Source organism: Humulus lupulus, chromosome 4 (assembly GCF_963169125.1).
Source record: "Humulus lupulus chromosome 4, drHumLupu1.1, whole genome shotgun sequence".
NCBI classification, from domain to species: domain Eukaryota; kingdom Viridiplantae; phylum Streptophyta; class Magnoliopsida; order Rosales; family Cannabaceae; genus Humulus; species Humulus lupulus.
In genome coordinates, this window is record NC_084796.1 from 128,546,703 (window position 1) to 128,572,140 (window position 25,438).

The 25,438-nt window shown below is 39.3% G+C and overlaps 1 protein-coding gene, 1 non-coding gene and 1 pseudogene across 2 annotated transcripts; 2 read left to right on the forward strand and 1 right to left on the reverse strand.

The window, feature by feature from the left end:
- Nucleotides 1-4,387: 4,387 nt before the first annotated feature.
- Nucleotides 4,388-5,029, reverse strand: LOC133832539 (uncharacterized). The gene is made up of 3 exons (XM_062262868.1): nt 4,933-5,029; nt 4,661-4,845; nt 4,388-4,594 (listed from the first exon to the last, which is right to left on the reverse strand). The coding sequence occupies exons 1-3, from the start codon at nt 5,027-5,029 to the stop codon at nt 4,388-4,390; spliced, it is 489 nt and encodes a 162-aa protein (XP_062118852.1).
- Nucleotides 5,030-5,924: 895 nt separating this feature from the next.
- Nucleotides 5,925-6,031, forward strand: LOC133833603 (small nucleolar RNA R71). Its single transcript, XR_009892975.1, has one exon. It is a non-coding gene; the product is annotated as a small nucleolar RNA R71 (small nucleolar RNA).
- Nucleotides 6,032-20,532: 14,501 nt separating this feature from the next.
- Nucleotides 20,533-24,572, forward strand: LOC133832540 (protein NSP-INTERACTING KINASE 2-like; annotated as a pseudogene).
- The last annotated feature ends 866 nt before the right edge of the window (nt 24,573-25,438 follow it).

The following is a 25,438-nucleotide window of genomic DNA, read 5'->3' on the forward strand; positions in this document are numbered from 1 at the left end:
AAATATACCGGTAATGTGCTAAATACCTAAAATACCCATTGACTCATCCCGAGTTTAGTATTGGATCCCGTTGTGACTTTCCTGCTAACTTGCTCCCTAGGATCGCCTCATGCAAAGTATCCCAAATATATCCTCATAATAATGTGGTCTCACGCATATATGCACATATATTCTAAATATACCCATAACGGGCCAAATTACGAAAATTTCCCTTCTAATAAGAAACGGGCCCACATGCATATTTAATACACCTAAACATGCATACCTAGTCATATTATAATATAACTCACGTAATCATATAATCACACACGTATATATCACATATATACATAATTCTCATAAATTGCCATCCTTGCCCCCTAATCAGGGTCCTCAGTCTTATTAGGGAATTCGGGACGTTACAACTATCCCCTCCTTACAGGAATTTTGTCCTCTAAATTTTATCTGAACAACTCGGCATCTGATTCCCGCATATCTAATTTCAGTTCCCAGGTCGCTCCCTTGACCTTGTTGTCCCTTTATAATACCTTAACCAACGGTATAACTTTGTTTCTCATAACCTTATCCTTTCTGTTACAAATCTGGACTAGATGTTCGTCATAGGAGAGTTCTACCCGAAGTCCCAGATCCTCATCCCTCAACACATGAGTCTCATCTAAAACATGTTTCCTCAACAAGGAAATATGACATACATTATTTATGGAAAACAGTGTCGAAAGTAAGGCCAATCTATAGGCCACCTGACCAATCCTCTCCAGGATTTCAAATGGTCCTACAAATCTAGGCTCAACTTGCCCTTTTTCCCAATTTCATCACCCATTTCCGTGGTGAAACTCTAGTCTCGCACTTGGAACTCCACGTTCCTATGTTTCGAATGAACATAACATACTTGTCTAATCCGAGAAGCGAGCATCCAGGTTCTAATATTTTCCATAGCCTCAGTGGTCCTCTGAAATATCTCGGGACCCTTCAAAGAGCAATACACATACTCTTAGCATGTCTATCAATATCTGGATTGTCCTCTAAGATTGACCAACTGTATTACTCATCCTCATTGGAAAAAAAGTGAGCTGACTTCGTATACCAGTCCATGATGAGCTAGACTGAATCATGCTGGCCCACTATCCTACGCCATCCCACCACACAATCTGTCATGATTTCCTCCCATTTCCACTCTAGGATACCCTAAGGCTATAGTAGCCCTGATGGTTTCTAATACTCTGCCTTGACTTGCTAACAAGTCAGGCACTTTGCCACGTACTCAGTTAAGTCCCTCTTCATTCCAGGCCACCATTATAAAATCTTCAATCCTAGTACATCTTTATGGTGCGTGGATGTAGAGAATAAGGAATAGTATGAGATTCATTTAGAATCTCTCGTCTAATCCCAGTGTCCATAGGAATACGAGTCCGATCCTTATATCTTAATAAACTCATGCTTGCTACTGTATAGTAATTAGTTATTCCAGCTAGGACATCCCCTCCAATATTTAACATTGGCCAACTAGCCACCAGTAACTCTATTATAGCTCTGGTCATATTCTTCAACTAGCGTGATGTGCTGGCAATCACCTTTTCAGTTCTTGGAAGTTGTTCTCAACCTTATCTGACCAAGCAAACTTATGATTTTTAAGTGTCAGTTTTGTCAATAAAGTAACCATCCTTGAGAATACCTCCCCTGACACACGTAATACCCTACCAATCCAAGGAAACTCCTGATCTTTGAGGCGTTCCTTGGTCTTGGCCAATCTTTGACTGAGAGTATACCAAAATATCGTCAATAAAGATGATCATAATTCGATTTAAATAAAAATAATTCCTTGAACCCCCTCTCCATAAAATCCATAAGTTTTGTTGGGTTATTAGTCAATCCAAATGACATAATCAAGAATTCATAATACCCATATTTGATACAAAATTAGTCTTCGGTATATCCTTCTCCCTGATCCTCAGCTGGTTATTGTGATAAATTAATATTTGATTTTAAATATGCAAGTGCACGTAGTCACACAAGAAATACAAAGATAAGTAAATTGTCTCCACATGGATTGTAAAATAGAAAAATAAGAAAAACAATCACTACACAACTTAAAAGTACTTAAAATCAAATGAGTTATTTATAGATTGAGCAAAATATTAAAAAGATGGAAATAATGAAATTAAAATTGAACTGAACAAGAAAAATGAAAGAAATATATGGATTGCAAAATGGACTTGAATTATTGAATTCCCCTACATTATTCATCCTGAACAGCTTGCGAACAGATTACGGCAGCAATATTCTAGCAAAACTCCCAGGTCAACAAGAATTCATTAAACACTCATAAAACTTTCCCAAATTTTATGACATTGATTCTTTTACCTAATTAAACATATTCTTATGCAAAATCAGATTTAAGAATGCAAATTCAAGGTTTAATTCTCAGAAACTTACACAAGGCAAATAACACATCCCTATGTTACTTACTAACATAATCCAACCTTAATTATGACTTGTGTCATCCAAGTTCTTCCCATTACATTTAACCTTTCCAACATTCAACATAATTAAATATCTTGCCATTACTGGCCAAACAACAACCAGAAATTAATATAAGCACACTTGAATGAACAAGAGAGATTTTACTAAAATAAAGTGCAAGAAATTACTAGACTATAACATAGGGTTCATCAACAAATCAAGCAACCTAAAAATTAGTTCATGGCTGAGTTAATAGAGATTAATCTACAATCAAAACAGCACATAATATTCAGATTTAGAAATCAACTCAGAAAATATAAAAATGAATTTTAGAAATGGAAGAAGGAACAAATCCAATTGATGCTTGAGCTATCTTTTTCGTCCTCCTTCTTCCTTGTTCATTTATGGGTTTCTTTCCTTCTTCTTGCTTGTTTTTCCTTTCGAAAAATAGTTGATTCCTTCTCAATTCAGCAGATGCTTCCCTGAGTATCATCTAGGTTTTTTTTTCCTTTTTGCCTCAAAGTACCATATTACCCCTCCTTGTCAAAAACGTGAGTCTCCTTTTTTCTTTTGTCATTTTTTTCCAAATGTTGACTGATGCTTTCTGTCCTTGCCACCTTAGCAAATATTCCATCTCACCCATTGACTGGCCACGTGTTCTATATGCCCAAAAACTGCATGATCAAAATGCTTCAGCAAAATCTGTTTTGCTGCAGAAAAAACTGATAATTCAGCCATCGAAAATTCAATTTAGATAGTTTCACATGTTAGTTCATTCTTTGTGCAAAAATTTATCCATGAAACTACTACCTTTAACCCATTAGCTATTAAAAACTACAAAATAATTAAACTTAATTAAGAACATAAAAACACCAAAGTTAGCTACAAAAGCTAAAATTAAACTAACATCACCCACGATTTTTCCACAATTATATGTTCAAAAGCACATGAAATAACTCTTTATTGAAGAGTTATCACACCCCCAAACTTACGACATTACTCGTCCTCGAGTGATGACTCTAAAAAAAACACAAATAACAAAAAGACACAAAAGGTACAAACTAAACAACAAAAGACAAGGAAACAACAAAGACAAAACACAACAACAGTCGACAAACTTTGCTATGACAATGGTAAAAAGAGAAGCTGAATTTAAATCTTTCACGAGTTTTAAACCAAATTCTTCAAGCATTAATGTTGTTGCCAAAATATGAACCAAGTGTTTCACCCTTTAGTGCATGCATAGCTTTTCCTAAACATCTTCAATCAACAAAAATCAAGCTAGACCTTGGTCCTAAAGCTTAAATAATGTCTACATAAGTTACTTTGTAATTTCCTCTCCATTAATGTAGACAAACACCACACCAAATATCAATAGGACTTTATCAAGCTTGTAATGATAGGCTAGGGTGAAGGTAGGATAAGAGAGATAAATTATGACTCAAATCACCCTAAGCACCTCAATCTTTCTAGGACCTAATTACACAAATGCACACATTATGTTCCCCAAAGAAAACCCCACAACACAATATAAATCTTGCCACTAGCCTCTATTACTAACATACAAAGACAAAAACTAAAACAACTTTTCCTTTATTTGAAGAGTTACACCCCCAAACTTATTTACAAACATACATACTTTTTGCTTTCTTATTCTTTTTCTTTTTCTTCGTTAGCTTTGGAGGATGAGATGGTTCTTTTTCCTTACTTATACATGGCTCCCCACCTTTCTCAATTTCTTCAAAAGGGACCTTTTTCTTGACTCTATTGTTATACTTTCGATGCATCTTTTCAATCAACATGACGTTAGAAACACTTATGGCCAAACAAGCTTCAATTTCATTAGGAGAGCGTATAGGATTAAAAACCTTGAATGTGACTTGTTCGTCTTGAGCTCGAATGGCGAACTCTCCTTTTTCAGCATCTATCAACGTCTCCCGATGGCAAGAAATGGTCTCCCGAAAATGATCGGTACATCCCTATCTTCCTCATAGTCAAGAATAATGAAATCTGCCGGAAAAATGAACTTGTCAACTTGTACTAGGATGTCTTCAATCTTTCCCTCCGGATGCACCATAGAACAGTCAGGTAATTGCAAGGTGAGTGTAGTTGGCCTTGTTTCTCCAATTCCCAACTTCTTAAAAATGGACATGGGCATCAAATTAATACTAGCTCCCAAATCCCAAAGAGCTTTACCAACTTGTCGTCCCCCAATAGAAATTGGAATTGTGAAATTGCCCGGATCCTTCAACTTTGGAGGAATTTTATTCTTCAATATAGCACTACAACCTTCAATCAAAGCAATCGTTTCAAATACACCAAGCCTCCTCTTCTTCGTCAAAATATCCTTAAAGAACTTCACATAATTAGGCATTTGTTCCAAAGCTTCCACCAAAGGTATGTTGATGTGGAGTTCCTTCAAAGCATTCACAAATCATTGGAATTGACCATCTTGTTTATGCTTTTAAAAACATTGAGGAAATGGTGGAGGTGGCTTGCTCTTAGGCTTCTCTGTTGCATTTTGCTGAGGAATTGCTGCAGCAATTGCTTCAGGATCAGCATTTGACATTTTCAATCTCACAACTTTATCTTCCTTTTCCGCACTACTTTGGATTGAAGTGGGCTCGTTGTTTCTCTTAGGATTATCCTCATTCAACTCCAGATTTTTACCATTTCTCAAAGTGATCACCTAGCATTGCTCTTTACCATCTCTCCTTGATTTTTCAATATCACTAGGTAAGGTGCCTTGCGGTCTATTCCTTAGCTCATTAGCTAGTTGCCCCATTTGAATTTCTAGGTTCCTCAAGGATGTCGCTTGGCTTTGAATCACAGAATCATTCTTTGCCATATATTCTTTCATTAAACTCTCCAAAGAGCTTGATTGAGACACTTGAGGAGGAGGTGGTGGAGCTCTTGGTTGTTGTTGAGAAAACCCCAGTGGATATGTAGGCTTGTTTTGCATTGGTGCTCCGGTTGAACTATCTCCTTGAGCCCCCCATGAGAAGTTTGGATGCTGCCTCTACCCCAGATTATAAGAGTTCGAATATGGGTTATTTCGGTTGGCATTTTGATTCCCCACATAACAAACTGAAGCAGGATTCGAAGGACAACTCTCAAATGTGTGCCCATCTCCACAATAAACACAAGATACATCGACAACTTGTCCCATAGCAGCTGGTTGTATCATTGCCCCCAAACTCGTGTTCATGAGAAGGTTAGTCATTGAAGAAACTTGAGCGGTCAAAGCTGTCAATGCATCCACTTCAAGTATACCAGCCACTTTTCACCTTATTGAGGCTCTAGCATTGGACCACTGATAATTGTTGCTAGGTATCCTCTCCAAAATCTCATAGGCTTCATTGTTGGACTTAGAGAGAATAGCCCCATTAGCTGAAGCATCTAACACCATACGAGTGGAAGAATTGAGCCCATTGTAGAAATTTTCCATTTGTATACAATGCGGAATCCCTTGGTGTGGGCATTACCTCAATTACTCCTTGAATCTCTCCCAAGCTTCACAAAATGATTCATCTTCCAGCTGCTGAAATCACATATTTTCATTGCGAAACTTGGCATTTTTGGTGGGAGGAAAGTACTTCATCATGAATTTTTCAGCCAACTCATTCCATGTAGTCATCGAGTTGGGAGGAAGGGTGTTTAGCCAAGCTCTAGCTCTATCCCTCAAGAGAAAGGGAACAATTTCAACCTTAGGGCCTCATCACTCACTCCTTATAGCTTGAAAGAATCGCTCACCTCCAAAAATGAACAAAAATGAAAATGAGGATCCTCAGTAGGCAGCCCACTAAATTGTCCCACTGTTTGCAACATTTGGAACATAATGGGCTTTAACTCAAATTGGGGAGCTTGAATTTCCGGCCTAACAATGCCCGGATTAAGCTCATTGAACATGGGGGCAACATACTCCCTTATGGCTCTCTCTCTATCATCAGCCATAGCAATTGTGTTAGTGACATTATTAGCACCCTCAACTCCTTCAACATCTTTAGCCATATTAAGGCAATTTTGAGCCTGTTGTTCCCTTAGTCTTCTTCTAACTGTTTTTTCAATCTCAGGGTCAATAAGAGCTAGTTCAATGTCTTCTTGCTCGTTCATATAGTAAATCACATGAGAAAACACAAGAGGATGCAAACAAAGTCAGCTCAACAAAGAAAAATGATAAATTGCAAGTAATTGATATTATAAAAATTTCTAATTCCAATCCCCAGCAACGGTGCCAAAAACTTGTTGTGATAAATTTAATTTTTGTTTTAAAATACGCAAGTGCACGTAATCACATAAGTAATATAATGATAAGTAGGTAGTCTCCACAAGGATTGCAAATTAGAAAAATAAGCAAAACAATTACTAAACAACTGATAAGTACTAACAATCAAATGGGTTATTTTTAGGCTACACAAAATATTAAAATGATGGAAATACTAAAATTAAAAATGAACTGAACAAGAAAACTGAGAGATATATATGTGGATTGCAAAATGAACTTAAATTATTGAATTCCCCTATATTAATCATCCTGAACAAATTACGGACAGATTGCGGTAGAAATATTATAGCAAAAATCTTAGGTTAACAAGAATTCATTTAAACACTCATAAAACTTTCCCAAATTTTATGACATTAATTATTTTACCTAATTAAACATATTCCTATAGAAAATCAGATTTAAGAATGCAAATTCAAAGTTTAATTCTCAAAAGTTACACAAGGAAAATAACACATCCCTATGTTACTTCTTAACATAATCTAACCTAGATTATTACTTGTGTCATCCAAGTTCTTCCCATTACATTTAATCTTTCCAATATTGAACATAATTAAATATCTTGCCATTGCTGGCCAAACAACAACAAGAAATTAATATAAGCACACTTGAATGACAAAGATAGATTTTACTAAAATAAAGTGCAAGAAATTGCTAGACTATAACATAGGGTTCATCAACAATTCAAGCCACCTAAAAATTAGTTCATGGCTGAGTTTATAGCAATAAATCCACAATCAAAACAGCCCATAATATTCAGATTTAGAAATCAACTCAGAAAATATAAAAATGAAGTTTCGAAATGGACGAAGGAACAAGTCCAATTGATGCTTGAGCTCTCTTTTTCGTCCTCCTTCTTCCTTGCTGATTTATGGGTTTATTTCCTTCTTCTTGCTGGTTTTACCTTTCCAAAAGTGGCTGCTTCCTTTCTCAATTCAGCTCATGCTTCATTAAGTGCATTCTAGGTTTCCTCCTTTAGCCACAAAAGTACAATTTTGCCCTTCCTACTCAAAAAACGTGAGTCTCCTCTTCTCTTTCGCCTTTTTCTCCAAAATGTTGACTGATGCGTTCTGTCCTTGCCACCTCAGCCAATATTCCAGCTCACCCATTTACTTGCCACGTGTTCTATGTGCCCAAAAGCTGCCTGATCAAAATGCTTCAGCAAAAACTGCTTTGCTGCAGCAAAACCTGATAATTCAGCCATCAAAAATTTAATTTAAATGGTTTCACATGTTAGCTCATTCCTTGTGCAAATATTTATCCATGAAACCCATTAACTATTAAAAACTACAAAAATAATTAAACTTAAGTAAAATCATAAGAACACCAAAGTTAGCTACAAAAGCTAAAGATAAACTATCATCACCCACGACTTTTCCACAATTATAAGTTCAAAAGCAAATGAAATAACTCTTTATTCAAGAGTTATCAGTTGTACTGCATTGCGGACCTCATCCATTCTTAGGTCCCGAAAAAGCTCAGGTGGAGCTATGTTATTCAAGTCCCGATTTTCCCTACTGCGATTGAGAGCATCTCGTAAATCTTAACCTCACCTGAGGCCCATTCGGTTAAATACAGAGTTTGGTCGTGGTCTTCCCCTAATGTTTTGGCTATCTGCTCGGCCTGGCACTACAGGTACTCCTTGGAACCCTTCACCCTGGGGTGGTTGATTGATGGGGACAACCTGCCCATGTGGGACAAACGGTCCTTCGGGTTGGTTACCCCTTTGATCCTGATTATTCTGTTGTCATACTTGACTCGCTTCCAACTCATGATCATATCCATCGGCATAGTGGGGTCTGTACGCACTACTAACCTATGGCTCATCCTTCGGGATCTTGGTTGGTACTCTTGATGCTCTATGTACCAACCAAGTTCTTGTAGGTTGTTTCGGGGTTGACCACTCCTATTCTACACTGGTGCTTGGGGGTTTCCATACCATCCTACAGCACCAGGATTTCTGTCATGGCTACTGCCTTGAGATCTCTGTCGAAATTTTCCTGCTTGATCCTGTCCCATGCAGCGCCTTGGAAGGACCTCTTCATCAGCTGGTAAGGGATGCTAGTTGTTATTAGCTTGGGCATTCTGACAAGATCGGTCACTCCTGATCGGACCCCGATTCCCATTCTAAGGTCGAACCTCTGGTCCATTCATGACTCCCTCACCAAAACCAAATATAGGAGAACATTGTTGATTGTGAGCAGTAGTTCAAGTTGTAGTCCCCATACCTTTAGTTGATTGTGAACATTCAGATTGCTCATTGAGGGAACATGGTGCGACAATTCAACTTCGCACCAGAAGTTCTTGACCTGATCTTCTTGTTGGAACCACCATCTTTGTAGTAACGAAATACAAATGTGATTGTTCTTGCTCTCAGTGAAAGCACCATAATGTTGACTGGTTTTTTAACCAACTGACGCGGAGTCAAAATAATTAATTTGAGAGCATTTAGTAGAACAATCAATAAACAATAAATGAGCCAAGACCCTAATAATAATGAGCAATGAATAAAAAAGAACACTAGAATATATATACAGGTTGGGCCCAATAATTGGTAATGACCTACTTCCTCTTAGATTTGTATTAATCTTAAAGGTTCACACAAGATCACTTGGGATTACAAGTGGATTTCTACGTTTAAAAGACAATACAATAGCGTAAAATCACTTCTAGGTATAAACTTAGGTTGTCCGGTATCTTTGTAAATACTGATCGATAGGCGAGTTTTTGAACCCCCTCCACTGTGGTGGAGGGTTTGTATTTATAGTGTTCTATGTGCCTAGGGGCTGCACACGACGTAACTGATGATGGAAAAATCCCAGTATTATCTCAAGTAGTTAAAGTCTAATTTGTTAGGAGGCTTGCCGAGTATTCAGGGCTGTTAGGCGTCCTCTGCGAATGGTTGGGCGATTCTTGCAGACTTCTAACAGAGAGTGTAACTTCTTCTTGCTGACTAGGTTTGGCTGTCCATCATACCGAGCAGCTGGGCCTCTGGTGTTGTTCTACAAAACAGTAACTTGTCGTATACCCTACATGTATACAACGACCAACCTGCCGGAGGGTCTGCCTAATCTACTCCACGTGTCCAAGCTTAGTAACACATCATATATGTTGTGAATGCCAAAAATTGACCAGAGCTATAGTCAACACTCAAGAGAAAAATTGAGGGTTACCCTCATTAGCCTCGGGCAAACAAAGCAGCCCAATTTCATGCTCCACGCGAGACCCATGTCTCAAAGGAGGCCTTAGCGAAAATGCCCAGAAGGACCCAAGGGCCTCGCTATGCGAGGCTGCCCTTCACTCGCGCGAGCCTGCCAACGCCACAAGGGCCTCGCTATGCGAGGCTGCCCTTCCCCCGCATGCACCTGCCAAGCCACAAGGGCCTCGCTATGCGAGGCTGCCCTTCCCCCGTGCACGCCTACCAAGGACATAAGGGCCTCGCTATGCGAGGCTGCCCTTCCCTCGTGTGCGCCTGCCAAGGCCAAAAGGGCCTCGCTATGTGAGGCTGCCCTTCCCCCACGTGTGCCTGCCAAGGCCACAAGAGCCTCGCTATGCGAGGCTGCCCTTCCCCCGCGCGCGCCTGCCAGGCAACAAGGGCCTCGCTATGCGAGGCTGCCCTTCCCCCGCGCGCGCCTGCCAAGACCACAAGGGCCTCGCAATGCAAGGCTTCCCTGGCCCGCACGCCTCGCAACCCAGATGTGCGCCAATGCCTCGCACAGCGAGACACACCTCACCACACCCGTGTGTGTCTCGCGAGGTACGACCATGTTAAGGAGCCTCGCGTCACCACCATCTCGTGGCCCTCATGCAGCCCCATTACGCCTTGTGAGACCCATCCTCGTGAATGCCCGGGTCACGTATGGGTACTCACTTTGGCACCAGGGGTTTCACCTTGTTAGACTCATCCCCGAGCCTCATGAATGCCCGGGTCACACATGGGTACTCACTTAGGCACCAAGGGTCCCACCTTGTGAGACCCATCCCCGAGCCTCGTGAATGCCCAAGTCATGCCTGGATACTCACTTAGGTAACAAGGGTCTCGTGTTGTGAGACCCATCCCCAAGCCTCGTACATGCCTATTTCTAGGCCTGGTACCTGGAGGTAAGGATGGGATAAAAGAAGTATGGATTGACACTTACTAAAATATAAAGAAACATAGAGAAGATATTTAGGTATGGGAGACTACTAGGCATGAGATTGATGTACAAGCACGGGATGTACAACCCTGATAAAGGGCAAAGGCATAACTCTGACATCTGTGTCTTACAAGTAGTTGAGGTACATATTTGGACAAAGAGTGGAAGCACGACATGCATACCTCAAACTATGTACCAAGCCGACACCATAACCTTCTGCTCCACCACGATCAATGCCACTACCCTGACAATGTACCTATGTACAATCTTTTCCCCTGGGACCATAATGTATGGGGAGCCATTAGAGCTCCAGTATAAATAGATCATCACCCCTCCTGAAAAGGGGTGGAAAAATTCATTGTATGCTGAGGCTGTTAAGCAATATACGAATTTTACTCCATTGTAGTTCTGCATATTTACTCTTTCAAGTTCTCTCAATCTTCTTCTAAGATATCTTTGGCAATACAGTCTCAGCTTTCTAACCTTATATCGTTGACAAGATTTCACCGTCAACAATTTGGCGTCGTCTGTGGGAAGAACAACCATCAAGCCAACGTTCTTTCATCACTTCCAGAAAAGAAAGATGCCGAGGCATTCACAACGCTTGCGGCAACTACAAGACGTTTAGGTTCACCTGAATGGAGAACGAATGAGGGCTTCCAGGAAAGACCCACCTCCGCCCGGGTATGGAGATATGCCGGAGGAATGTCCTCCCCCAGGGGAAGAAAAGGAAGCATCATCCCCAGCTGTCCAGCCCGACGGAGGTCACTCAGAACCGCCAGTGTACCCATATCCCCGATCCCCGGTGGCACCATGCTCAGGCTACCAAGACACGGGTCCCTCGACGCATAGGCCAAGCAAGAGTCCCCAAGTACACTCAGTAAGTCCCAGCTCAAGGACTCACCTCTACGAGGATGAGATTTGCGAGTTGCATAAAAAAAACTCGAAGGCTGGAAACCACGATAAAGAACATGCAGAAGGTTAAGACCTCCTGCAAGGAAAGTCGAGCATACCCCTTCCTAAGCGTAAAGAGAAGGAGCGTGAAAAAAGGGAAAATACTATCCCCGCAGATGATGGAAGAACCCAACTTTCCACCAGTAAAACTCCCCAAACAAAGTACCATGGAGGACCTAGGCCGATGAAATGTCCTCAGGAGCAAAGGCGGAGGGAAGACGATGGTCGTAAGAACAACGCAGGCACCACAAAAGAGCTCCATGGGAAGAGGTCAGAAGTAAGAAACGTACCCCCTGCGGCTCCCCCGAGGAACACAACCAAGGCAAGGGATCAGCTTGAGAACCCGCAATACTCCTTATGCAAAAAGAGGAGGGGACTAGACATCAAAATGCAGCACCCTCAAGGAAAGATTATCACCGCACTTGGGGGCATAGAGAGGACGAAGAATTTGACCATGAGTCGCCCTTCACAAGGGAGATCCAAGCTGAGAAAATCTCTGCCAACCTCAGAGAGCCTCTCATGACTCCATACGAGGGTACTACGGACCCAAAGTATCACTTAGACTATTTCAACAACTTGATGAGGTTAAGAGAGGTCAACAGCAGAGCAAAGTGTCATTTCTTTGTTGTTACACTTAAAGGTATTGCATACAAGTGGTTCAAGAGGATAAGGCCTGGAACAATCAAATCATGGCCGCAATTCTCTGGTGAATTTATTCAGCAGCACTATGCGGTCTGTGATTACGTTATGCCAATTACCAGCCTTGCTAACATAAAGCAAGGCAAAAATGAAAGTCTGATGAACTATATGCATAGGTTCAATATGGACGCAACAAAGGTGGGAAGTTTAACCAAAGCAGAGCTCAAGATGGCTATTATAGCCGGAGTTCGTCCAGGAAGCAAGTTATGGGGTAGCATGCTCAAAAGAGAAGTTTCAAATTTAGATGATTTCTTCGAAAGAGCACAGAAGTACATACGTGTGGAAGAGAGAGTACTTGCGTGTTGAAGACAGCGAACCTTCCTCCAGTCACACTGCTACCAATACATCTGAAGATTCCATATAGAAGAGGACGTTATGCTAGAGGGGTCACTGACCAAGGTTAAAATTGGACAAGGACCATCTAGCCATAAAAGTCCCAACCCGGGGGGAGGGGGGGGGGGGATCACCTCAAAAAATCGTAAAAAGGTCTCAAGGTAGACGCTTGCAAAAAGGGTCTCAAAGTAGACACTTGCAAAAAGGTGTCAAAGAAGACGCTTGTGAAGAGGGCCTCAAAGAAGACACTTGGAAAAAGGGTCTCAAAGAAGATGCTTGTGAAAAGGGTCTCACAGAAGACGCTTGCAAAAAGGGTCTCACAGAAGATGCTTGCAAAAAGGGTCTCGAAGAAGACGCTTGCAAAAATAGTACTATGCCTAATGACGAAGACGACGCTTCTCGCAAGAAATAATAAGCACGCGCAAAATTGCATAAAAGGATAGCAGGAACCCAAGGGGTCAACATATCCTTACAAGTAATCAAAGTGCACCATCGGACACGGATCGCCCAGCAGTACCACCAGAGCATAGTGAGTGTAGCATTATTTTGAGTCTACCCGGAAGCCTAAAGACTTCCTAATAGACTTGGGGGCAAGTGTGTATGCAAAAAATTTACCAAAGCTATAGTCAACACTCAAGAGAAAAATTGAGGGTTACCCTCATTAGCCTCGGGCAAACAAAGCAGCCCAATATCTCGCCCCAGGCAGCACCCATGTCTCATAGGAGGCCTTAGCAAAAATGCCCAGAAGGACCCAAGGGTCTCACTATGCGAGGCTGCCCTTCACCCGCGTGTGCCTTCCAAGGACACAAGGGCCTCGTTATGCGAGGCTGCTCTTCCCCTGTGCGCGCCTGCCAAGGCCACAGGGACCTCGCTATGCAAAGCTTCCCTTCCCCTGCTCGCGCCTGCCAAGGCCACAAGGGCCTCGCTATGCGAGGCTGCCCTTCCCCCGCGTGCGCCTGCCAAGGCCATAAGGGCCTCGCTATCCGAGGCTGTCCTTCCCCCGCGTGCGCCTATCAAGGCCACAAGGGCCTTGCTATGCAAGGCTGCCCTTCCCCCGCGCACGCCTGCCAAGGCCACAAGGGCCTCGCTATGCAAGGCTTCCCTCGCCTGCGTGCCTCACAACCCAGATGCGCGCCAACGCCTCACCCAGCGAGACACACCTCACCACGCCCGTGTGCGTCTCACGAGGTACAACCATGTTAAGGAGCCTCGCGTCACCATCATCTCGTGGCCCTCATGCAACCCCATCATTCCTTGTGAGACCCATCCCCGTGCCTCGTGAATGCCCGGGTCACAAATGGGTACTCACTTAGGCACTAGGGGTCTCACCTTGTGAGACTCATCCCCGAGCCTCGTGAATGCCCAGGTCACACATGGGTACTCACTTAGGTGCCAAGGGTCTCGCCTTGTGAGACCCATCCCTGAGCCTCGTGAATGCTCAAGTCACGCCTGGATACTCACTTAGGTACCAAGGGTCTACCCTTGTGAGACCCATCCCCAATCCTTGTACATGCCTATTTCCAGGCCTCGTACCTGGAGGTAAGGACGAGATAGAAGAAGTGTGGATCGACACTTACTAAAATGAAAAGAAACCTAGAGAAGATATTTAGGTAATGGGGACCACTAGGCATGAGATAGATGTACAAGCACGGGATGTACAACCCTGGAAAAGGGAAAAGGCATGACTCTGACATCTGTGTCCTACAAGTAGTGGAGGTACGGATTTGTACAGAGAGTGGAAGCACTACATGCATACCTCTGACTATGTACCAAACTGACACCATAACCTTCTGCTCCACCACGACCTGTGTCACTACCCTGACAATGTACCGATGTACAATCTTGTTCCCAAGGACTACAATGTATGGGGAGCCATTAGAGCTCCAGTAAAAATAGATCTTCACCCCTCCAGAAAAGGGGTGGGAAAATTCATTGTATGCTGAGGTTGTTAAGCAATATACGAATTTTACTCCATTGTAGTTCTGTATATTTACTCTTTCAAGTTATCTCAATCTTCTTCTAAGATATCTTCGGCAATACAGTCTCAGTTTTCTAACCTTATATCATTGACGAGATTTCACTGTCAACATATGTCAATTTTTGGGATAACATTCATGCTTATTAAAATAGACAAATTACTCAAAACACCCTCACAATACATTAAATTATTAGTTTCTAGATGCAATTACAAAAATACTCCATTCAGCTAATTTTTTAAGGTAAACAAATCAAAACGGTAAACAAAACTTGCTATCACAAGTTTTATAACATTTATTAAATATTGTGTCGGCCCATGACCTATTCATCATTTTCATTAATTGTCAGTACTTCGTACCCTTTATCAAAACCAACACACTTTTTATATTAAAAAACATGGGCGGGAGGAGTTCTACAATCGTATTGTACGGGTCCAAATCCAAGTCCTACATATATATATAAATATATATTTATGAGAAAGTGATGGAGGGGGAGCACGTGACCCACCTCGTCCTCAACTGCCTCTGCAGGTATATATGCTCATTCAAAGGAAAACAAACTTGTCTAAATTTGAACTAATTCGTTATCATATTAGCAACCAATCTCATTGTGTGTTATGAGTGCATTTTCATTCAAAAAAAACCACATGCAAAATTAACCAAGGTTTTGGCGTATTATTCAAATATTTTTAATGCACAAAATGTTATAATATTTTATATGGATTGACATAATTATACGTTGCTTACGCAGTGTTGTGATTAGCATGTAAGGATAACTATATAATCAGTACTTCATGCTATTACCATCGGGCCATAATGAGATGGACATAACATACTAACATGCTCGGGGCCCATGGGCACACTCTCAACGTCTTTAGCCCATTGGGCCAAGGCAATTAATCCTCTCATTGGGTATCTAGGCCCAATAAGCCCATTATGGTTTATAAAAAAGGTTACACCCTTTTATTAATGTGTGTGGACAATGGGTGTTTTAGAGGAAAAATGTGAGAGAGTAGTGTTCATCTACACCCTAAACACCCCTTTGATCTTTGATGTGTAGGTGGCTGAATTGTGATGAGCATAATTATGGAGAATGATGGTTCATAGACCTGATCACAAATGTAAGTAAAGCTTCCTTTTATTCATATTATGTTTGATGCCTTAAATAAGATTATTTCATTGTGCAACATTGAGCATGAATGTAACGCCCTGGTTACCCCAGAACAGTTACGGTGAATGGTGAACCCGAAATTTGACTCGCTACCTGAGTCCTTTGGTTAAAAACGTGCTTCTAAGTGTTATTAACATGCTAAGGTGGAAACCAATAGAAAAAGAAAGGATATACTTTATTTAATACATAAAACTGTTCATGGTCCCATCAAAACATCTACAAGTTATTTACAACTCAAAATGGTCATTATTGTTTCAAATTTACAAACCCGCCGACCTAAGCGGCAAAAGTAGGGTAAACCCCTAGTTCCTCTGAGAACTCCTTGGCCGTGGTGGTCAAGTGGCCGCATATGTACACATCACCACCTAAGCTCTCCACTCAAGGCTGGGTGAGCTTTTCTTTGCCTTTACCTGCACCACATAGCACCCATGAACCAAGGCCCAGCAAGAAAACACAATATAACATGAATATAATATCAACAATGATCGTAATAATCATTCAGGACTTTCAGTCCAAAGTAGAGAAGTGACGATTGGAAAAGTCACTAAAGTGGGTTCAGTTCCCTTTAGCCATGTGACGATAGGGTCACCAGGGCTTATCAAATAAGTGAACCTTTCACTAGCTTAAATAGGACAGGTTCATGATGACTAGTCACCAACATAACGTACCTCATGACCATAGAGTCATAACCATGGAATTCCGTTCCCTAGCCATGTGACAAGCAGTCAGCTAAGCCTTAGGCCCTGGCTCTGAGTAACTAGCTTAGACTAGTCAAGTGCTTATAAGTTTCATCGACCTTAGGTTTGGTCCAGCATTAATGCCTTAGAGTCATTCAACGCTGATATCGATTAGATCTAATCTTCATTAGGCCCTGCGTTCAGGACGCTTATGCCCTTTCTTACTCTTAGGTCAGTGATATGCGACCAGTGTCGTCCCTGACTAATCAGTGTCATACCCAAGTAAACAACACCCTCTATCATTTAATATGCAATAAATGTCCACATGTATCAACCAACATGCTTTAATAACAATCATACATGTCATATACACAAGGTGCAGTTTTCTTACCTTCGGTTCGAGCGAGAAATATAATAAGAACGACTCCTGAGAACGATCGACCTTTTGATTCCTTAGTGGTTACCTAATCTTCACCAATTAACCTAAACCTCACTCTCGGGACCTCGAAACATGCCCACACGGTGAGTAGATTCGATCCCGGGCCTTAAGGATTGAAACCCCAAGCCAAAAACCCTTGAAAACACTCAAAACGGGATTCTGGAGGAACAGAGTAGCGCTACAACACTGCTCCATAGTGCCCCAGCGCTATACTCAGAACCCCCAAACCGCCCAGCAACATCCTGTGTAGCGCTATAGCGCCCTCTGATGGGCGCTGTAGAGCTATCCCCTGACATAATCTCCTCTGAAACTTCCTTCTTCAACTCCCTCAATTCCAACTCAATTCTAATGCTTCCAAACCTCATTTTTTATTCCAAATGAACCCAAAAACAATCCTCACATACCCCAAGCATCACAACCACAAGAACCCTAGCAAAATCTCCCAACAAAACCAATCATCCATCCTAGGAATCCCAACTAAAAACCAGAACTAAAACAGAGCAAACCAAGGAATTTAATGGCTAGAAACTTACCTCAAGCTCAGATTATGATGCTCTTCAATGGAGGAACACACTCCTAAGCTCCCAAGACTTACTTCCCAAGCTTGAATCCTCAAGAATGGCTCAAAAATCACAAAGAAAACAGAAGGAGAAAAGGTACGGGAGAAGCTTCAGTCTATACTATGTTTTCACTACCTTTCTACAACCTTCAATGGCTTATATCTATCCTAGGGGTGAAAATAGCAAAATACCCCTAGGTCTAATAAGGGTTTCTAAAGGCTCCCAAAGGAAAAATTGGTATTTCCCACTGTTGACGCGGTTCTTCGCCAACAGATAATTATACGAATAAACAGGATGGATTAGTGCTAATTAGTGAACCGTAACGTGAAAATAACTTAATTCTAGACTGGAGAAATTAGTAACATGGGATGGTGATCACCCCTTTCTTTTTAGGTGGTTCGAAGGTTAAAATCCCTCTAGTCCACCAGTCGATATTATTGATGTCTCTTGGTTAATCCTTACAGAGTACTTCTTTACAAAAAATATGCCAACCCCTTGCAATGCCCAGTGTCTTGGTATTTATAAGGGGAGGATACCTGGGTTGGCAAGGGGGTCATCCCGTGACCTCTTTATCCTTCACGTCATCTCTGTGACACTGATGATTAATTCCTAAAACCTGACAGTGAAGTGTGGTCGCATGGCCCAAACCAGGCGTGGGATGTCTGAATACGCATGTTTATACTGCGTGTCTGAGAATTTAAGAATGGAATAGACACGCGATGTCTGATATATGCATGTTTACATTTCGTGGTTGTCTTTACAAGGATTCGGGTGTCAGATCTATGTCGCATCACGAGCTTGATGTAGCGCCAGCTCGTGATATCCATACTGCTGACCCGCTGCCTTCGAGTAAACTACTAACTTTCTAATCATCTCGGGCTGGAGAGGTGGAAACCCATAACAACAGCTCCGAGTGGATGATTTACACGTGGCGAATCGAATTAGGCCCTTTTCCAGCTCGCCAATAGCTCGCAGATATTTAGGGCGTACATTTTCCCTCCAAGCCCCTTCTCGTGACCCATGACATCATCTGTGACCTTCACAGCGGGGGCTTTTAAGTTTCCTTTTCGACTCTTCATCTCCCGTCCACTACACAGGTATCGGACACGTGGAGCGCCGTGGTTGGCGACTGTCCGGCTTCCGAGAATTGCATTAAATGGCCTAGTCTGTCTTCGGCCGTCGTTTCGCCTCTTGAGTTATGACCCTCGTATCTCGCATTAATGCGATCGAACGGTCCTCGTTCCTTTGTCTCATACGTATATTGGCCACCTTCCTCATTAGCCACCCTTTATTTGAAATTTTTTCCCCATCTTCTCTCCTTTTTAGCCTCAGAAGTCTTTCTTCTTCCGGTTATCATCCCAAAGATCCCTACGCTTTTGCGACTTTCACATGGCAAAAGCACTGTAAGTCCTCTGCCTGTTGCATGTTTTGATATTTCCATTTCTCTGTTTGGTAAACTTCTTTCTTAGTCGCACACTGTAGGCTCTTTTTGGCTGGTGTCACTACAACAAATATGCCCATATATTACATTCAAATATCACATATTTTAAAAAGTGTTATTGTCCCGTGTTAATAGAAAAAGACACAGATAAAATGAAATATTAGGCAGCAAATATAATAGACTTAGGCGCCAAATGAAAGACAAAAGCCCTTATCCCTAATCTCTAAGGTTGAATCCCTAATAACCCTTTACGCCTCCTCTCTCACACTCAGTAACTCTTTCTCATTCTATCTTTCTCTCTTAGCTACTCTCTCGTTCAATCCTTCTTTCCTTCTCTCTGTTTGTTGCAGGTGTGTAACAAGGTGATGGGGGCCCACGGCTTGGGTCGTATGACAGGGAGGCTCGACTCGTGGGTCTATGGCATGGCTCGCTCGTGGGTGCGACGATGCTTCCGGCGGTGGGTCTACGACATGGCTCGACTGGTCTATCTTCCATTAGGTCTCAATCTTCCATCTCTGTATTTTTTTTCCTTTTATTTCTCAAGAAAATTCTTGGTGAAAATGGTTATTTTGCAAGTTTGTACATTATTTTTTAATTATTTACAAGGTGTTACAATACTTTAGTAGTCTAATCCAAATTCTACATCCCAAAATCAGATACGATATGGGGTTTGTAGATTCAAGTTGTTTCCGTGTCTTTATGAAAGTTAGATATGATTTGGGGTTTGGGATTTGAATATTGAGGTTGCTCATGGGTATTTCATTATGCTTACACTCCCTTGAATTCGTTCTCAATGTAAAGTGGCTAGAAAATCTGTATAAGAAGATATATTGTCATCTGATTATGTTTATTTTTGTATGCACACCCATGTTAACATTATTAATTTATTCGTTAAAAAAAATTAGTGACAAAATATTTTTTTATAATAAGTAGTCAAAATATTTATCACAATGCTTTACAGGTAATGCTTGACTAAAGCTTTAACATTTTATAATCAGGAAATGAAAAAAGAAAAATTCCCTAACAAGTATGCCTTTTTTATTTTTATCTTTTTCTAAACCATTGCATGATTGATGGAATTTCTTTTACAATAATCTTTTTAAATTGCCTAAGATTTTTTGTTTATTTATTAATGTGGCTTGCTTCTCTTGAGGAATGAGTGAGTGCAATTTTGGTTTAGGAAGCATGACGAACTGTACTCTTTGATATGATGTTATTAGTACTTAAAAAAACAAGATATGCCCAATTAAAAAAACTTATTTTTGGATAAATTGTGTTGGAAGTTTGATTGTATTTAAGTTTTCAAATCATTTCTACCAGCTCCTTACTTACTACTACTACATTACAAAGAGGCTGGTTTTGCCATTTGGGCATCTCTGATTTCTCTCCTCTTTTGTGTATCAAATGGAAACTCTCTATAGAAAGTATGTTGTTGCTTTCTTCTTCATTGCCTTTTCATGCTTGTTGGATTATACAAATGGTGTGCTTTCTTCCAAAGGGGTTAACTATGAAGGTACGTAGAGTTTTCTCAGCTTTTTATTTTTATGTCTGCTTTGTATATGAAGAAATTTACAGATGAAGTAACCTATCTTTTTCTCTACAAACAAAATTTGCAATTCAAGCTTTGATGGACATTAAGAACTTGTTTAAGGATCCCCATGTTATACTTGATAATTGGGATGATACTGCTGTTGATCCATGCAGCTGGAATATGGTCACTTGCTCTCCTGATGGTTTGGTCATTAGTCTATAAGTAAATTCATGGCGAAAAACACCAAATTTTAGCTTATATCGGCAAAATTTGAGCTTATATGTCACACACAAATTTGAGACATGAAACTTTAAGATTTTTTCTAAGTAGTTGGGAATGGTTTTTGGTGCTACAGAGGAACTCCAAGCCAGAACTTATCAAGCATCCTTTCTACAAGCATAGGCAACTTAACAAATCTCCGGAGTGTGTAAGTGGAAAAACTAGTGTTGTCAATCTCATTTTGTTTGTCTTCATAATTTGTTTGCTGCTGACCCTTTATTTATTTGTTTATTATTATTATTTCTCTGTCTGCAGACTATTATAGAGCAATAATATAACAGGTCCTATCCCCTATAGGCTCCAAAATCTTGACACACTTGATCTTCCCAATAACAACTTTAATAGTCAAATTCCCAACACTTTATCACACTTAAAGAGTCTTCAATACATGTATGTAAAATTTGTTGATTAATTTTGAGTTAAATATTTTCATGTTAAGCTTGATGGTAATTACATGATTTGAAACTGGATCAGGCGACTGGACAATAACACTTTGAGTGGAGCAATTCCTGCATCTTTGGAAAACATGGCATAGCTTGCCTTCCTGTAATTTTTTTCAACTTTTAGCATTTTAATACTACTTGTTATCAAGGCTCCATCACAAGTTGAATAGCTTATAATAATGTTTTATGGGATTTTTTTTAATGGTCTAGGGACCTGTCATACAACAATCTAAGTGGTCCAGTACCAAGGTTTCCTGCCAAGACCTTCAAGTAAGTCATTTTCTATATTGTAATTGTTGTTGTTGTTGTTATTATTTTCTCTGTTGCATTGTTGTTGAAGAAGAAAAACTTTTGTAACATAAAAAATCAACGACTTTAATTTTTGAATTGACACAACATTGTGGGGAACCCTCTGATTTGTGCCACAGGAAAGGAACAAGTGTGCTTTGCAACGATGCCGATAGCACCTCTTTTTTCCTCTAATAATTCGCAAAGTAGCAATTCTTTTCTTTACTGTGTTTTCAGTTTCTTTACTCTTTCAGACACTTCCTTCTGCTTTTTTCTTCTTTTCTACAATAATGTTGTGTTCTTTATTTTTCTAAAGCACAAGCAGTACTTTCTTCCTTTTACCTTTTGTTGGAGCTTCATCATTCAATTTCTAAGGCAAAAAAACAATGTTACTAATTCAGCCCAATACTTTTAAGATACATTATTTGAGAGATTATCATTAAATAACATGTTACAACTGCTCTAATTTTCTTCTTTATGCCACTTTTGAAGATGCTCAAATTGCTAGGAGACCCAAAAACCATAAAATTGCTTTAGCCTTTGCTTCAAGCCTGGGCTGCATTTGTCTACTAATTCTTGGGTTTGGTTTCCTTCTTTGGTGGAGGTGCACACACAACCAGAAAATTTTCTTTGACATCAACGGTTAGTAAACCTAACTCATTTTTTAAGCAATATCATTTAAAAAGAAATAGAAGAAGAAGAGATTAATAGTTGTAGGCTTTAAAAAATTTCAGAGCAACATCATGAGGAGGTTTGCCTTGGAAACCTGAGGAGATTTCAATTTAGAGAGCTTCAGATGGCAACAAACAACTTCAGCAACAAGTACTTGGTTAGAAAAGGTGGTTTTGGAAATGTCTACAAAGGCTGTCTCAGAGATGGTACAGTAGTAGCAGTTAAAAGGCTTAAAGATGGTAATGCTATTAGTGGTGAGATTCAATTCGGCTTTATGGGTTTTGTATGACGGCCTCTGAGAGGCTCTTGGTTTACCCCTATATGTCAAATGGCAGCAATGCCTCTTACCTCAAAGGTAAGCTGACCTGTGATGTCCTCAAAAACTGTTAAGTTGCTTAGTACTAAGTTGATCCCTAAGGAAGAATACAGAGATATTCATGTGCGGAAACATTAAGGAAAAACAACAAACTATAATCAATTTTAAGTATATAATTATTATATTGAATTGACTACAATGAAGGTCTTCTAATTTATCTTACTGTACTTTATGTATATATAATTTTACAAAACTTAACATAATTCCTTAGTATTAAAAATGCATAATCTATATGATGTATACTTGTGCATAATCTATATTTATAATCTTAACATATACCTTTTGGAGTACTATAGCATAGATTCTAATGTAATAGTGGCAGTGAAAGCTTTTGATTGATGGCAGGAAGATCTACTAAAGCCTTATTGAAAGGTATAGACACATGGAAAAAAGAGACTGATGAAAAAGGTAATAGTTTCACATACTAATTTCCTTCCTCTTCTTAACTAAAGATTTCTGTTTGTCAAACATTTTGATAAGGCATTTCAGATTTTGTTTGATTATGAATTCTCATTTTAGCTCAAACATTCAATAGACACTATAAGTTCATAGAATTTTATGATGTTCGAGTTGCTGATGCGGCTCTCAAAGCAATGAATAGGAGTGACATAGCCGGGAAATGCATAAAACATGAACCAAGCTGCCCTGGTAGAGCATGTCGGAAGTAAGCTTTCTTTCTTCCACTGGGTTGATGCTCTTATTTTCTTAGACATTCAGATTTGAAATGTTTATGAGTTTTATTGAATTAAATAAATAAAAGTCTTGGTAAATATAATATTTTGTGTTCTGGATATTGTTGATTAGTAACTACTAGCTAGAGAAGCTTTCTCTATTTATTTGTTTAATGATAATTGTGTTTAAACTTAAGAGACATTTGTACATGAGAATGGCCTCAAAATCGAATTAGTATAGGATTTGAAATGCTATGATTTTTTCACCAGATTAGAGTGTTGGAATGATTTTCATCCTGAATTGGTTTTACTGCAAGATTATTAGGCTCAATTACTTCCTGTTGTCTTTTTGTTCATTTTCTATAGACTATTACCAAAAGTTTACAAAAAACCAGAGGTTTTTTTTCTCTATTTTTTTATATATATATTTAAAAATCTGGTTGCATCTGTGAATCTGTTTGATATTTGTGTAATAACCTCTTGCTTTCTTTCTCTCTCTGTTTTTGTGAGTTATTGTGTGACAGTTTGTACTTTTGGGCTCCAAAAGTATATCTTATTCAGTTCCTGAAGTTGCCAATGCTTTACTCAAGAGATTGCTTCCTGGACATGAACTTTGTTTTATTTTCAAGATTGTCTCCAAGGTACAATCTTTCTAAATTTTATTATTGTTGTGGTTAATTGTTATTATTATTATGTTTTATCTATTGCCTATTATCTATATTAAGTATTTTTGTGAACTATCTTCCTTGGCTTTCATTCATTAGAGTTGGTGTTTGAATTTTTTGGGGTTATTTCACTTTGACTTGAACAAATATACTCATCTTATCAATTTATTCAGTTCTTACTTCAACAAACAGCTTTAATACAAGTAAATGGTTTATGGGTTGTTGAGGATTAGTTAGGTTATTTATATATACATACATGTGTGTTCTTAGCTTCAGGTTGAGCATTTTTCTTAAATATTCACTGTTTGTTCTCTATTGAAATGCCATTGATTGCCAAACCACTGCATATTGGCAATTTTAAGTTTTGGAATCATTTCATATTCTCTATGAAATTAGGCACTCATGATAATTATCATGCAATCAAGGGAAACCATCCATGAAATTTGTTGATTCATTTGTTTTAGTTGTTCTATTTGTTCTATTTTATAGTTCACTATCAGGTATGAGTTTGAGTATTAATCATTTAATTTCTTATGTAGTTGAGCAAGCCAATGTCACAATGGAAACAAGAGCATAATGAATCAACTTTGTTTATGTACTCTTTAAGTTTACTATTAACTTTAAGTTGAAGGATTATATATTTAAATTTTGTTGTAGCTAAGCAAATGGACTCACAACAAAGACAAGTGCACAAAGGATGTAAATTGAAGGATGGAGCAAGTTTCATGCATAGTTTATTTTTGTGTATCTTGTAATGTTTCTGTTTTTCATTTTTGAAGTAAAAAATGTTCAAGATTATAAAACTTTATTATGTTATGCTTTCAAACTTAAGTTAGAACTAAGATCTCATGAAGTAGACACATTCATGGTTTGAATTAGTTATTGTTTAATGTAATACTTATGTTTTATCAATCTATTGAGAATTACATTTTATGATTAATTTTGATATTTTTTTTTATCAAAATACAATAATAAAAATCTTTTAATTAAAAAACCCTTATAAGTATACTTATCAAAATAAAATTTAAAATATATTATCCACACTAAAGTAACAAAATATTATTACTAGACTTTTAATTTGTTATGATTTAGAAACATATTATAAGCGTAACAAATCGTTATGATTTATATAATATAACAAACTAAAAACGCTATCAAAACAATCAAATGTAACAGTGGAAAAGTGTTATGCAATAAGTATAAGATTAAACGTCAAATTTATAACCAAATACTTTAAATAAATGTTATTATTTGAATATTATAGCAACTAAAAATGAGTTATTGAATAGTTTAAGATAACATCGGACATAACATTCGAATACTGTTATAGAAAAGACAGGACTTTTAATAACAGGGGCTATGTTAGCGTTTTCAGAAGCATTATC